This window comes from Eriocheir sinensis, chromosome 63 (assembly GCF_024679095.1).
Source record: "Eriocheir sinensis breed Jianghai 21 chromosome 63, ASM2467909v1, whole genome shotgun sequence".
NCBI classification, from domain to species: Eukaryota; Metazoa; Arthropoda; class Malacostraca; order Decapoda; family Varunidae; genus Eriocheir; species Eriocheir sinensis.
This window is the reverse complement of record NC_066571.1, coordinates 7,384,689-7,401,121: the sequence shown is the minus strand read 5'-3', so window position 1 is coordinate 7,401,121 and position 16,433 is coordinate 7,384,689. Positions and strand designations below refer to the sequence as shown.

Here is a 16,433-nt window from a genome sequence, read left to right as displayed (position 1 = left end):
GGCCAACACACACCCACACCCACACGCAGCCACACACACTCATTCCCAGGAACACCTTGGAAAAAGTTCTGTACAGTCCAGTAATACCTTCACTGTCATACTTCTTACTATATTCAATATAAAGTCAAATAAAAATGAAGAGAAATACAACACAATATTATATCCCCATGCTATTTTAATTGTGAGGAAGCTGGGACAAGCACCCAGTCCTAGAAAAGGGTAATCAAAATCATCATCTACAATCAAAGCCTATGTATTGCCAAGTCCTGACTGACAAACAAAGCACCAATTATTGTTTGGTACACAACTTCCAACAACCTCTTGCAATGAATAAGACCACTCGTGCGTGTGTGAATCTTTTGACCATTGTAGTAATAATTATAATAATCATAATAATAATAATAATCATAATAATAAAAACCTTTGCCCTCGAGACAGCGTGGGGGGCGAGGCTCCCCAGGGAGTGGTGCTGCTGCTCAGTGGGCTGCTCTCTTTTGTCTTGGCAAACATTGCTCACTCAGTACAAAATTTTACTATTTTGAATTTTTTTTCCCAATGTTGAATATTTTGTCACTATTTCCTTTGATAAGTAGGAGACCTGCAACAAATGTTCATTTCAACTCAGATCTGTATGATCATAAAAAAAATAAAAAAAATAAAATAAAATCTCAGTAGTCTATGCAAGCTATGAACAATGGAAACTGCCATGTCAAATTGTTAACAATAATTTAGGTATATTAAAACTTCCTGAAGAGTGAGAAGGTGGCCAGACATAGTGGGGGGCCAGCCAGACAGTGAGAGCAGGATAAACGCAGGAGCAGTGAGTGCCAGAGCCACCACTGCCGACCTGGTTGGCTCTAACATGCAAATAACCAAACAGAAAACTTGTTCCTGTGAAGAATATAAGAAATTCCCTTCAAGAAACTAAATACATCCTTCTTTATGCTCAAACCAGGCTCACCAAGCACATGCAGAGTTCTTCAAATCCAAACAAATCAGGGAGGAAAGTCCCATAAGTCAATATAGAAATTAGGCCCATAATCAACAAAACCAATACACACCTCTCAGACACACACACACTCAGTAGAGCTCCAACACTGGACTGTCTAAACTTCTTCCTTTACCACAATACGACAAAAAATGGCAGTGAATTGGCTTGAAAACACAAACAATGAAGGCTTCTAGTTGTTCACTGTTTGGTAACACAGATTGTAATATCCTACTCGGGGATGGTCAACATGGAGCAACAGACACGAACACATATACGTGCGGAAGTGCTCTAGCCTGCACCAGTAGCTTGACTCTCCCACTCATTCTCCACCAAGTAAGACTACATCAGGCACCTCCCACTGTGACCCCTCCCTCCTTTCCTCCCTCTCTGGCCACCCACTTACCTGGTCTGACTGTGTGTGAACTCATAGGGTCACCAAAGTACTGTATGGCGAGCATCTTCCACGCTAGGTTATTACATCCCACACCTTTCCATTCTCCCACAATCTGCCAATGAATGTCCAAACCATTTTTTTTTTTCTAAAAATTTTTCAGTATAGAAAATTCCATTACATACAGCACACCAAAAACTGATAAGAAATTTTCCTTAAGAGGGTAGAAACCAACAGGTGGAGCAAGGCCAGGCGACCTGACCGGCTGCCACCGCCAACTTTGCCAACTAAATGAATCAGGAAATTGTAGCATTTATATATATATGTGTGTCTATATATATGTATCTATACATACATACACGCAAACATATACGTATAAAAATATATATATATGTATATATATATTACATATATATAATATAAACATCAAAACAAAGTCAAACTTCAACTCATGTCAATGACAATAAATTAAACTGCTTCTTCTCAAAACCTGGCCAGCTGCTTATTTTCCTGCGGCAGCCCCTGACCCTTACAGGAAAGATTCCTACAACTTTTAAGAAAAATTTCTCACCAATTCCGAAAAAACTGTATAAGGCGAAACTCAAAAGTGACACACACGATGCCACCAGCCGGGCGCTCCTTGTCTTGGTCTGCAGGTGGCCTCCCCGCCCTCACTACTCCTGCACTCCTCCAACAGAACCAGAGAAAATGATGCTCCTGACGCTCTAATACACAAACCTATCAACTACACATCCTCTATCCAGAAAACAAATGAAACATGGGTGATGGGATACCTTAGATGTCGAAGAACAAAAGAAAATACTCCAGAAATAAGCACACACACAACAGACTGCAGACCAGTCAAGGATGCTCATAAGAAAATCAGCCAAAGAGAAATGGTCTGGGTTGGTGGTGCCCACTGCAGGAGGCTGGCCATGGCCGAGACCAGACCAAACATTGTTACCAGCTCATTACACGAGGCCAACACCCTACCAAACAGTTTTTACAGTTTTATGTAGAAAGTGATCATTCATATAAATAACATGATTAGTTACATAAATCTTCTTCACAAAAAAACGCCCAGTATCAATTATAGATGTATGTAAAGTTCCATTTTCTTTCCTATTCTGTTACTATTAAAGCTGTGTCAATCATCCTTGCATGTGGGCCTGTCGTGCTCCCTCCAAATGCACCAGCGGAGTGAGCCTCTCCTCGGTCCACCAGATAGAATGCCTTGATATGAGGAATTGAAGTGAGTTTGAATTTGTCATCCAACACTAATGTTTCATGAAGCGTATGGTCCACCACTGCCATCCTGAACTCTGCACTTAGGAGAAGCATGACAAGACTCTACAGCAAGATAATTCACATACTAGTTAAGTCTCTATCTATAGCAAATCATTTTACAAAGTAAGTAAACAAAGTGTGATGTGTCCTGACTTGAGGTTTCAGTCTTCGGGGGGGGGAGGGGGGAGGGGGAGGAAGTCGGTGAATTTTGACGGCGCCTAGTCTGGCCCCAGCGCCAACCTGTCCTGACTCTGTGGCTTGGCAGTGTTGACATCAGCTGGCACAGTCCTTGCCTTGACTGGGGCAGGTTACCAGGAACGTCCACACCACCTCTCCGAACGGCTGCGAACCATCAGGCCACCAGGGAAGGAGGGGGCCGGGCTGGGGCCAGGCCGGGGCACTATTGGCGAGTTGGGTGGGAGCCTGTGGAGGCTTGAGGGTCGTCCAGCAAGGCAGGCAGGCAGCACGGGGGGACAGGACGGTACTCTGCCACTTGGTCTGGCCACCGGACGTTGGATGTGGGCCACCTTCGGGGAGGACACGCAACGTGCACCGCCCCCGCCCCGTCGAGTCAGCTCTCCGTGGGTGCTGCATTGTTTCTCCTGCTGGGACGCCATCTGCTTCTAGGTTGGGTAGTGGCGATGAAAGACAACATGACAACTGGTGGCAGTGGCTGGTGAGGTCAGTCCGCGGTGGGACGGCGGCACAGGACTGCCGCCCGCCCCAACACACCCGTCCTGCCCCTCCCGCTAGGCACTCCAGCCGTGAGTCCACGAGCTGGCGCCTCTGAAGGATGCGGCACGGCAGGTGCGTGGGCGGGCAGCAGGGCATCACTCCAAGGCTTGTCTCCGCCACACTGCGCAATGGGCACCGGCCTGGTGTGGCCTCACACTGTAGTATCAACAGTTTGACCAATCACCACAACTCTCTCACGGGCAACTGTCTGTGAAGTCTGCTGCGAGCCTCACCCGTTTGGGCTGGGAGTCTCCGCACCCCAAGTTCGCCCACGACTCACTGGCAGCCACGTGAAAAAGCCAATGCGGCGAGTCCTTGTGATGCTGCGTGTGTGGCAGGCGGCGCCACGTGCCGCCCAGCGTGACACTGAGTCTTCTAGATCATTATGTGAATCACTTACATTTATTCGCCTATGAGTCCATTTTCTATGTCTGTGGAAGTCTACCAAGGACATTTACTCTTGTTTCCTTCTGACGACAGAAGTCCCAGATTTTCCATTCTCACTGGTGGCCGCAAGGTGTCCATAAGCTATACAATATACGACTCTGGTTATAGACTTCTCTTTACACTTTATACAAGTTTTGACTGGGAGGAGCTTGGCAGTTTGTGGTGGGAGCAGGAGCTGGCCAGGAGGAAGGCCAGACAAGGGCCAGAGAGGTGGCTGCCGGCGCCAGTGGCCATCCCCTCAGGCCGGGCATCTCACCAGTCAATCCTTTAGTGTACCTAGCACTGCCACGCCACTCATTTATTACTCTCACTGGGTCCCTTCTCTCCACCATCCTTCATTTTGTCTACATAATCTGCGAATATGTCTCGAAACCTTGACCAGGATTTCTCAGGGATGGTGATGGCAGTCCTGAAGTTGGTCTTGACCTGCAACACAGGAGAGGCAGTGTCAAACACCATAAGCAGCGGGCAGCACACAGTGCGCACTGATCCACCCCTTCATGCTGTCTGTCTGCCTAGACCTACTCAAGCTTCAGCACAGCATCATTACAACTTTCATGGAATTGCCAAAGCAGACTGGGTGTTAATGGCAATTACTAGTTCTATTCAACAGCTTTTGCATCATGGTACTGATTAACAATTAAGAGTAGCTTTGGGGACAAACTAACTCAAGTTAGACAAAAAACAAAAAGATAAAACATCAAATTGAACTGCTGACTGTCAATATTGAAAATTAATACAAAGTGTAGATAAATGCATCATTTGTGTTAATTCTTACACTTCAGTAACAAGTCTGTCAGTACTCCTAACATAACATGATAGCTGCAGAATGGCCAGCTGTTTCATCAGACCATCAGGAGTGTGCATGGGCGTGATACAAAGACTACTAACACATCACAGGCAGTACGAACGGGAACATCATATTTAGAATTACAGACTGAAATACTGCTTTGGTCCCCATGCCTATAGGCAAAATGGATTACTGGTTTTACTTAAACTTTTGTTGAAATTATTTGAATTATAAAGACTACTAAATGGCTAGCCAGCACATGGTGGTGCCCTGGGGTTTTGTGACTTCCCTGGCTTGATGTGGGGCATCAGTAATCGTTCCAGCACAATCCAGGTGATTCTTAAACAATGTTCACTGAGCTAACTACTTAGCAGGGCTAACATAAAGATAAAGAAACACAGCTGCCACTCACCTCAGATATACGCATATATATGCCCCTGTTATTCTGGCCTATGTCGAAATAGAAGTTCTTGTTTTCTACTCGCATGTGGCGGCCTTCAGGCAGCTCTCCTTTGTAGCCTCCATCATCTGTGCCAAACTCATCGAGCAGCTCCTGCAGTGCGTCACGGAACTCTATCATGCCCTGGGCAGGGATGGCAATCTGGCACCTTGGCCCACCCCGGGCTATTGTTTGTGATACCTGGTGATGAAAAGTGGGTGGTCAATGCATTAGTAGTGATGGTGCAAGACATGTTGGAGAGTAAACAGATCTGCACTGAAAAGCAAGCGATAGATGAGAAGGGTCTCATGTGACTATAATTAGAATAGTTGTATAGGAAGAGACTGAGAGATGTGCAAAATGGGAGACTCCATGCTGAGGTACTAAAATATATTCAAATAACAAAGTAGATAAGGTTGGAGATGAGGTGAGAGGCTGGTTTAGAACCCAATACAGCATTCCCTCTGCAAACTGGTCATAGTGCAAATTATGCAATGCTAGATAATGTTACGTCCCCAAGGCTGATCACCGTTTAGATGGATGGAATGACACCTGAGCTGAAGACCACAAGGTTAGAGAGGTATTGAAGAAAATACAAACAGTTAGTCCATCACAAATCTAATGCATGCAGATGTATTTTGTAGACTGGTGGGCCTACACAGATATGTGATGCAGAGGCAAGAAAGTATGCAGGGAAGTTAAGGTAGTGGAAAAGAATTCAAATATTTGTGGGCAATGACTGTCAAGATAAGTATATCTTCAAGAAAGGTGGAAGATAGAGTAGCAAGATGAAGAAAGTTACTTGAAGGAAGGTGCTGATCAGAAAAGGAATACTGGAGTGAATGCAAAAGTGGGGTAGCATCTATGAAAAAATCTATGCCCGCAATATGTTTTTCTTGCATAAGCAATGAAAAACAATATATATGAACATGCTAAGGAACATTTGTGGGCTTTCAAGTGCCATTAAGGAGAACATGTGATTACTGTAGCATGTAGAGCAAATGGAGAAAAAGTTCTAAGGTGATAAATCTGATGATGGTGGTGACTAGAATCTGTTATAATAAAGTTGGTGGTGAAGGCAGGCAGGGATGAGCCAAAACTCTGCTAGATGCATGATAATGATGAGAATAAAAAAACTCTTAATGGATGTAGACATCATTAACCCGGTAGATGTGGGGATCATGTTTCTTAAAGGCCCTTCTAAGCGAATTAATGAGAACAAATCATCACTCACACAAATCATTTCATAATATATATAAATGCATTTGTGATCAGTTTATACATCATCTATTTTTGGGGGTTTATATCATGGCAAAAATTTGGCCTGTCGCTGGTATATACACGGTAAAGCCACAAATTTGTCCCGTCGCTGCTACCGGGTTAAGAGCTAATCATGAAAAATATGAATGCTTGTGACAACAAACATATACAAGAACACACACAAGGAATAAATGAAAGCAAGCACACTTCCTTTTGTACCCTTTGCATTGCCCCGGCACGACCCCGACACAGGAACACACAACTCACCCTAAGGAAGCGCCCTCTGGAATTCTCCTTCAGGTCCAAGTAGTACCTTCTGTTGTCCTTGACCATGGTCTCAGACTTGAGTTTGCCGTCCTCTGGTAAAGTGTCGGGATTTGGTGGACCTGACCGGGGGACTAGACAATTAGAAAATACTGTAACACACTAACTTGCGATGATGCCTTGTCATTCACATCAATTAAATAAGGCTGACAATATCAAAAATGTTGCAACTTTACAATGAAAAATCAACCACAACCAATGACAAACATTAGCTTTTCATCCCTGATCAGCACCCTTGGAAATATTTTGAATATAACTGATTCAAAGATTAAACAAGGCAAAATAATATATTTTCAATATCAAGAAATTATTATAATTTTTTTTTTTTAAATATCAATGATGACAATTACTACTACTACTTTTACTAACTTTAACAACTGTTAATATTTTCTACTGCTACTAACTTCTACTATTACTCTGACAGTAATAATAAAAAAATAAAAAATAAATAAATAAAAAATCTACTACTATTACTTCTACCACAGCCATTGCAGACAAGTGCCCCTACTGCTACACAACATCCCCACTGCCAATAACAAACAAGTTCACTCACCTAAATTAGCATAAAAATCACTAAATAGCGATAAGTGATCCCTGAACTCTGCCGCTGTAGAGAGGGCCAGGAACACTTGGTTTCTTCTCCCGTCAGCACCGATCTGAAAGATGCACACCGGCTGAGACGTGAGCCACCAGGCCGGCCCGTCGAGGGTGTGCTCGCACACCCTCTTTACTCCCACTGCTTAACATGAAACTGCTAGTTAAGAATTACGATTATTGTTTAGTTGGATGTTGCTTGGTAATTGGGAAAGACTCGGCTCATTTCTTAATTTCATTTTCCTTTCTCTTTATGAACTTTCCTTTTTTTTTAAGTTACTTTCCTGGCCTTTGTTCCTGTATGGTAAAGAAGGGAGGGCCAGACCTCCAGCCCCCAGCATGGGGCAGCCACTCACCTCTGCCACTTTCATGAACCTGCCGCGTCTGTTTTGTTTCACGTCTATGTAGAACCGCTTGCTTTGGATCTGTAGCATCTTGGTGGCCAGCTCCTGCTCCCCCACCTGCTGCTGCCCTGCAAGACAAGACACACACGTCAGTACATCAACTACACACACACACACACACACACACACACACACACACACACACACACACACACACACACACACACACAGCCTCGCTCTCAGACATGTCTCCTTTTACTTGTAATACAATGCATGTAGTGCTTGAAGGCATCTCCTCCTCCAGCCTCAACGGCCCTAGCAACAGGCCAGACAATACTGTTTTAAACAAAGGTGCCAGGTTTGCAGCTTACCCACGCCCCCCAAGAAAACCTCAGCGACATGAGCGACAGTTTGAGCCTCAGCTATAACGGCAACCAGGAAGAACGTGATCCACGCCGCCCAAACACCAATCAGGGGCGACCCGAGGCACAAAGAACCAGCCCCGCATGCTTGCAATATGGCAGCCACATTTTCAAGTCCGGCGAGGTGGAATGGAGGAGGCTGCAGCACGACCCTGCCAGCTTAATCCACGGTGACCTTTATGCCAGGCAAGTCGAGGGGAGCCATGCACCAGCATGGCACTTGCTGCCCGTGGTGGCCCTGGTGAATGCGCATCCCGCACTGTGACGGATAGGGAGGGGGGAAGGGGGAGCCGGTTGTCTGCACCTCCAAGCTGGCTGGCTGCTGGGAGCCGAGCAGGTTGGGAGGGCGGGAGGGAGACAGAGAGGGATGCCTTTGTCATACTCCGGAGGCAGTGGAGGCCCGAAGTGAGGTGTTATGGCTACTTGTTATGAAGGAGGCGGGGGGAGGACGCAGAGCGACACCCAACGGCCTCCATGCCTCGAGTGAGCCCATTTTGGCGAACATTTATGTTGGCGACCCTGGGTGCCCCGTGGCCCTGGTATGCTGCATACACTGGGGGTGGGGAACGGCACCACCGGCGGCAGGGCCCACACGCCGTAGTACGCTGCCCTGCCGGAGGAAGTGGGCAGTAGCGGCGCGATCAATAGTGGCTGAAGGCCGTCTCTGCCAGCCCCGCCGCCCGCCTCCCCGCCCGCCACAACCCGCCGTAAATAATCATACGTTGAGGTCCTTCACACCTGCCAGACGCCCTAGCACCTCACTTTTCAGGCTGCACCCCACGCACACCCATCCATACATACACCAGCACCCACACCCATAAACCCCCACCCCACCACAACACCGTCCACCCGCACGCAGCGGCACCCGGTTAACCTTCCATCTTGATCCTCGGCTTAGGTTGTCTATATACTACGAGATCACGCTGACAACAATGAGAGACGGTAACAGTGGTGGTGGTGGATGGTAGAGGCGGGTGACAGCGGAGGCGACAGCGACACCAGGTGAGACAAGAAAATTAATGAAGGCAGAGGTGTGGGGGAAACTAGGTCACCTCCCCCTCCAACCCCCCGGCGCCATCGCATAGGCGTGTGCACCCCCGGGAAAAACAAGCGCCTCGGCCTCCTAGCCTGGAGATAGACGGATAGATAGACACATACAGAGAGAGAGAGAGAGAGAGAGAGAGAGAGAGAGAGAGAGAGAGAGAGAGAGAGAGAGCAATAAGCCTAACACGGGGCACAGCCGGAGTGGGGCAGGCAGGCAGGCAGGCAGACGAGCGAGGCAAGGCAAGGCAAGTTAACGTCCCCATGACAGATGCACACACTTGGCCGGGGTACACACGTTAGGTTTGCTTAGTTGCATTTGGGTTACGGCTGGTCAGGGTCACGTTAGGGCAGGTCAGGGACTCTAACCCCCTCTCTTAAGCCTTCCCCTTGTCCATCGCCCCCCTCCCCATGCCCCGCCGCCCTAGGTACAAGCTGACGCAAGTGCAGTGGCCGTAGGATGCGCTCACGTGACCCAGGGTGGTGGTGCCTCCCTGGGTCCTCGCGTCACGCCACCATGTTACCGGGCGTCTGCTAGTGCTACTGATGATACTAGCCGTTACAGCAGAGAGAGAGAGAGAGAGAGAGAGAGAGAGGGCACCAATGATACACAAGATGAGCGAATACGAGAATGACGACAACCAGAGTGAAAGAATTAAAGCGAATACAACGAGAGAGAGAGAGAGAGAGAGAGAGAGAGAGAGAGAGAGAGAGAGAGAGAGAGAGTCGATAGGAGGGGGGGGGGGGGTGGACCTATGCGCTCTTCGTACCCAGCCATGGCGGACGACTGGGGAGAGAGAGAGCAAGCGGGAGGGAAGCGAGGAGGCTGGAGGGGTTGGGGGGGAGTGGGGGGGTGAAGGCAGTGGGAGGAAGAGAGCGGTAGGGGACGAACAGGACGAGGCTAGAGGCAGGCCGGCAACCTCCTCCTCACCACCATCACTCTTCTACCTTTTGCGACCTCTCCCTCCTCCTCCTCCTGCTCTCTCCACTCCTTTCCTCTCCCTCTCTCTTCTTTCCTCCTCTCTTCATTCCCTCCTTCGTCCTCTCACCGCGGTACGTTTTCTATTTATACTCTGGTCTGGCTCGGGCAAAGTCTTACTAGTACACACACACACACACACACACACACACACACACACACACACACACAAGGGGAGAGAGGGGGTGAGGTTAGGGGGAGGAACACCTTGAGTAGAGTAGGATTAGGGGGAACTTATCACTGAAGTAGATATGCAGACACTCTTGTACTCAACCGCCAAGATGTGAGAAGGTATGTAGGCAGGCAGGCAATGGTATGTAAGGTGGTGGTAGGCAGGCTCGATAGCAGGTTGGTGGACAGGGTGAAGTAGTGGGAGCAAGGGTGGGACAGGTATGAACAGGTAGATAAACTCGTGGGTATGTGAACTGTGTGTAGGTAACAGGTTGAAGGTCAATATGAGGATTCGTGGAAATGCTGGCAAGGTGGTTGGCAGGCGGAATAGGTCGTGGTGGGAGCAAGGGTAGGAAGGTAAATGAACAGGTAGGTAGGTAAACTCGTGGGTATGTGAACTGTGTAGGTAGCGGGTTAAAGGTATATATGAGGATTCGTGGAAATACTGGCTAGGTGGTTGGCAGGCGGAATAGGTAGTTGTGGGAGCAAGGGTAGGAAGGTAAATGAACAGGTAGGTAAGCTCGTGGGTATGTGAACTATGTACGTAGCAGGTTAAAGGTCAATATGAGGATATGCTGGGTAGGTAGTTGGCAGGTAGACTAACTAGTGGGATGACAGGTGAACAAAGGTATGCAGCAGGTAGCAGGTTCAGGGTAAGTAGGACTTTGTTATGATGCTGGTTAGATAGTAAGCAGGTAGCAAAGAGGTGGCCCGCAGGTAGGTGATACAGGTAAGCAGACGATACAGTGGCAGCGGAATGAAGGAAGGAAGACAGGTAGGAAGGAATGTAGGCAGATAAGGATCACATGAGTAAGCAGAAGATAAACAGGGCAGCAGGTGAATCATGAAGCTGATAAGAATGCATAACGCCACCAACAAAAGGGCACAAAAAAGAAAACTAATCCGTCTAACAATAAAAAAAGGAAAAGTGAGTAAAATTTTCCGTATTATTGCGAGTGAAAAAACAAAAAAAGTAACAGATTTTTCGGAGAAGGATGCGAAAAATGTTGTTGAGTATGTGTAAGAGATTTGTGGAGAGGAGAGAGAAGATGGGGAGGAGGAGAGGGGAGGTGGAGAGCAGAGAAGGGAAGGGGGGGAGAGAGAAGATATTGACCAAGGGGGGTGAGTGTACTGGCGTTGAGAGGGGGGGGAGCATAAAAAGGTAGAGGAGGACCCGGCTGTCAGATTCCTACACACACACGCACACACACACTCGTATCTCTCTGATATAGAAATGCGGAAGGAAGGAGAAAAGTAGCAATGTTGAGAGAGAGAGAGAGAGAGAGAGAGAGAGAGAGAGAGAGAGAGAGAGAGAGAGAGAGAGAGAGAGAGAGAGACGCTAACAGGAATCGGAAGAAACAGAACCCTTCAATAGTTGAGCAGGTAGCAGGTTCGCCAAGGTAGGAGGGAGAGGACGACGAAGGATGAAAAAGGAAAAGGAGGAAGGATGGAAGAAGAGGAGAGGAGAAAGGAGGGAAGAGAAGGAAAGGAGGAAGGATGGAAGAGAAGGAAAAGAGAAAGGATGGAAGAGATGGAAAGGAGGAAGGATGGAAGAGAGAGAAACGATGAAAGGATGAAGAATAGAAGAGAGGGAAAGGAGGAGGAATGGAGGAGTAAAAAGAGGAAGGATGGAAGAGGGAAAAACGAGATAGGATTGGAGGAAGAATGGAAGAGAAAGAGGGATGGAAGAAAGGGAAAGGAGTAAGGATGGAAGAGGGAAAGAGGAGGGATGGAAGAGAGGGAAAGAGAAGGGATGGAAGAGTAATGGGAGGAAGGATGGAAGAGAGAGGAGGGATGGAAGAGAGGGAAAGAGGAGGGATGGAAGAGAGGTAAAGAGGAGGGATGGAAGAGAGGGAAAGAGGAGGAATGGAGGAGAGGGAAAGGAAGATGCACAGGGAGAGAAAGAAACAACACAATAGAGAGGAAAAGGGGTGAAGGCGAAAGAATTAAAGAGAAGAAACAAAGATGGAGAGGAAAGGAAGGAAGGGGCAGGAAGGATAGGTCATAAAGGGGCAGGAAGGATAGGTCATAATCTCTCAAGTATTCCATCCATTTCCATTTCACCTGAACTATCGCCACTATCACCTCCCCCTCCAATCACCCCCGCCAATACCACAATTACTATCCGGCGCTACCACCACTATATTAAAGCTGTCTTCACCTTCCCCACCACCACGAACACACCAGTACCTATCACCACCTCCACCACCACCTCCACAATCATGAGTAACTTTACCCCCCTAATCATCATCACCGATTCCGTGACTTACCACTGCCAACAATGCATTCGCCATCACTCATTAGCTAACTTCACCACCACCACCATCAATAACCACCTCCCCTCCCACCATCACCACCATACTTGTAATCACCACTTATTGCTACCAAATATCCACCACGCAACCAATATACTATACCATTAACTACCACTAACAATACATGGACCGACCCCTTACCTCATCTCTATCATAACCACACATTATCCATTATCATCACCAGTAATTAAATGAATCACCACAACCGCATCAACCACAATCCCTTCTTACCAATATCAGTGCCTATGACCACTACAACCATCCTCACCACCACTAATGACTATAGAAGCACCACCACCCCAACTCCAAACAACTACATCAAACACCATTCCTAACAGTACACAATCATCACCACCACCACCACCACCAGCACCACCGCCGCCAGGTTGCTTCAAGTCATGCATCCCTCTCACCCTCACAACCTGCCATGCAACACCGCCTCTCCTTCACTGCCACCACCGCCAATGCCACTACCACCGTTAGTACCACCACCACCTCGTCCTCCACTACATCCACCTCCACCGCAACCACTACTCATGTCACGCCAATTTTTCACGTCAAAACTCCACCTATTTAGCCGAGGATCTGGATGTTAAATGGTGCAAAGGGAGACGCGATATTGATCCAGCAGGGAGCCGGGAGGATGGGTAGCGAGAGGGCGGAGGTGGCAACGGTGGGGGTGGTGAGGAGGGGGAATGGGAGAGGAGGTGGGAGGCGAGGTTGTCTAGCGCTCTCTCTCTCTCTCTCTCTCTCTCTCTCTCTCTCTGCGTCCTTCTCTTCACCCCCCCTCTTCTCCCTCTCTTGCAAGCGCCGGATACAACTACTCTCCCACTCCCTCTCTCTCTCTCTCTCTCTCTCTCTCTCTCTCTCTCTCTCCAGGGTACGAGAAGAGTTTCTCTCTCTCTCTTTCTCTCTCTCTAATACTCTCCCTCACCATAGACGGGGTACGTTTAGTCCTTCCTGCTCTCACACATCGATTATCTTACAGTACATTCTCTCTCTCTCTCTCTCTCTCTCTCACCGGAACCGGCGTTACTGCTGCCATGACATAGCTCTTTGGCCAGGAGCGAGGACAAAGAGAGAGAGAGAGAGAGAGAGAGAGAGAGAGAGAGAGAGAGAGAGAGAGAGAGAGAGAGAGAGAGAGAGAGAGAGAGAGAGAATGGAAATTGTAAGAGAAAGTAAGAAAGTGAGAGTATAGATATATAGACAAATAGATCAGGGATAGATAAGGGAAAGTGAGTGCGAAAGCGAAAGTGAGAAAATAAATGAGAGAGAGAGAGAGAGAGAGAGAGAGAGAGAGAGAGAGAGAGAGAGAGAGAGAGAGAGAGAGAGAGAGAGAGTCATTCAAGACCATGAGACATCCATTATGTATAGTTGCATTCTAAACACACACACACACACACACACACACACACACACACACACACACACACACACATCCCTGACCTGAGACTGTCCCTGCACTTGTGTTGGAAGGCAAGAGAAAGAAGAGCTTGCGGGAGGGGGGGGAGGATAAACGAGCTCCCCCCCTTCAAGGACGGTGCCGCGGAGACCTGGAGTGGCACAGCAAGAGGAGGAGGAGGGACGCAGGCAGGCAAGCAATCGACCGAGTGCCTGCGAGGGCGATGACCTTCCACGTGCACTCTCTCTCTCTCTCTCTCTCTCTCGGGAAAGTACACCGCAACATAAAACATTTTCATCAACAAGATCAGTATTACAAACATCAACACCATCACAAACAACAATAATACTAATACTAATACTAATAATACAAATAATAATAATAATAATGTGGGGCAGGTGGGTGAGTGTGTAGGCGGGGGCAGAAGGCCGGCCAGGCAGCCCGCCCTAGTCAGACAAATATCTATGTAAAACCCATCTCAACTAACCTTTATCGTCGTACAGGGCGCCCATCTTCGCCGACAGCGCCTCCATAGGGCTATGGGGCCTTCGCTCTGATTCTAGGATCCTCATTTATCCAAATCCGCACGGGACACAACGAACGCTACGACTGTGTGTGTTTATGTGTAGGATAGAACCTGTGTGTGGGGACGAGGGGGCGGGGCCGTGATAGCAACAGTAGTGGTGGTGGTGATGTGGTGTTGAATAGGCTTCCTCAATCTACTACCCTCCATCACTACCACCACCACCACCGCATTATGAAACATCACGGTGCATGGTGGTGGTGGTGACAATGGTGGTGAAACTAGCACATCCTAACCTACCTCACCTTTACCACAACCTGCATCACCATCACCACAACCATGTATGCGTCCCAGGGGTAAGGGGAGGGGAGGACGCAGGGGTCGAGAGCGTGGAGTGGAGCAAAATAGGGCAAATAAATATCCTAGGCGCCGCGGGGTTGCCTAGCCTAGCCTTCCTTCCCCACCAGGCTGCGCAGTGACCCTTCTGTCTGCTTACCGCCTGCCTGCCACGCCTCCCGCACCCTTGCTGGCCCTCATGACTTTATTACTCATTACGTTTATTGTTTCCACAAGGTTACTCGCATGCTTAGTGACTCAAGGCTCTCTCGTCTCCATCCGCCCCCTCACCCTCACCCTCCCCTTCATGATATCAGCTTGGCCCCTCCTCTTCCTCCTCCATGTCGCTGCTGACCAATAATATTTTCCGTGTGTGTGTGTGTGTGTGTGTGTGTGTGTGTGTGTGAGGCGACCGGCTGGTTGGTTGGCTTCGTGGTTGGATTGCAGCTTTGCAGGTTTTGTGCTCTCTCTCTCTCTCTCTCTCTCTCTCTCTCTCTCTCAAATGATCGACGTCAGGTTCAAATTTCCAATCACAATTGAAACGCCACCACCTGGCCTGCCCCTATTCACCCCCCCATCACAACCCTTCCTGTTTCAACACACACACACACACACACACACAATCACCGTCAACCGGCCTCTTAATATTATCTCTCTCAACACTCCCATTACACCACCATGACCACCACCGCCACTGCCACAGCCACGCTATACCTAACACACAAACCGGTTCCTCACAATCATGCAACTTCAGCCGCCCCCTGAAGTAGCCACAACCCCCCTAACCTACCCCCGCAGTCTCCCCGTCACTGGCCTGTCCTGGTGGTTTGTGGTGGGTGGCAAGTGTGAGCTGGGCTGCCTCTGCCTCCCTCACCCTAAACAATGCCTCATCTCACCCATATCCTGCCACACACACACACACACACTCCTAGCCATTCACTCCACCGCCGCCGCCTGGCCCGTAGCCCTGCAGGGAGTGGCGCTGCCTCCACACCCAGCCACTCACGACGCCTCCCATCACGTCCAAGGCTTTCACACGCACACACCAGCCCCTGGACGCCCCGACAGGCACTCGCGCCACAAACAAGCCAACGCACACACGGCCACTCAGCCAACCCAGCAGAGGTAATCCGGGCACAAAGCCAGTCTATCAGTCACTCCACTACTCCCACTCACTCCACCACTCGAACCACCCGGCAGCCCCTCAGGCACTAGACCAAGCATTCCCAGCCAGCCTGGCCGACACTCAGCCAGCCCCACAAACACTCAGCCACAGACCAACCACTCAGCCACCCCTCCAGCCAGCCAGCAACCTGCTGGCGAGGCCGTGAGCTCAGCGTGCCGGGGGAAGTAAAGCCGGGCAGGGCCAGCACGTGCACCCGCCGACAAGTCTCCTCCCCGCCACCGCCGACTCGCCGGCCCTCCGCGGCACGCCATTGAATGAGTCCTCTTCCCCTGCTGCTGCTGCTGCTGCTGCTGCCGCTGCTACCTGCTGAGCTGGTGTGCGGCGGACGGAGCACAGCAGCCGCGGTGTATGCGTGTGTGCGTGTGTGCTAGTGACGTGGTGCGCGGCGGATGTGCGTGCGTGTCACCTCAACACACCAATGCAGCCACGGCTCAACTGCAACTGACGACCTCACCG

General features: G+C 49.1%; 1 protein-coding gene across 2 annotated transcripts in view; it reads right to left on the bottom strand.

Moving 5' to 3' along the window:
* Positions 1 to 237: 237 nt before the first annotated feature.
* The window catches only part of LOC126986943 (basic proline-rich protein-like), a 58,275-nt gene continuing 42,079 nt past the window's right edge, over positions 238 to 16,433 (bottom strand). The window contains exons 3-7 of one of the 2 annotated variants that reach the window (XM_050843474.1): positions 7,615 to 7,730; positions 7,218 to 7,320; positions 6,608 to 6,738; positions 5,054 to 5,281; positions 238 to 4,277 (exon numbers count right to left, since the gene is read on the bottom strand). In XM_050843474.1, the coding sequence (XP_050699431.1) occupies positions 4,146 to 4,277; positions 5,054 to 5,281; positions 6,608 to 6,738; positions 7,218 to 7,320; positions 7,615 to 7,730 (710 nt within the window). In that variant the 3' untranslated portion in view covers positions 238 to 4,145. The remainder of the gene's footprint in view (positions 4,278 to 5,053; positions 5,282 to 6,607; positions 6,739 to 7,217; positions 7,321 to 7,614; positions 7,731 to 16,433) is intronic. The other variant, XM_050843475.1, reaches the window with a different exon arrangement.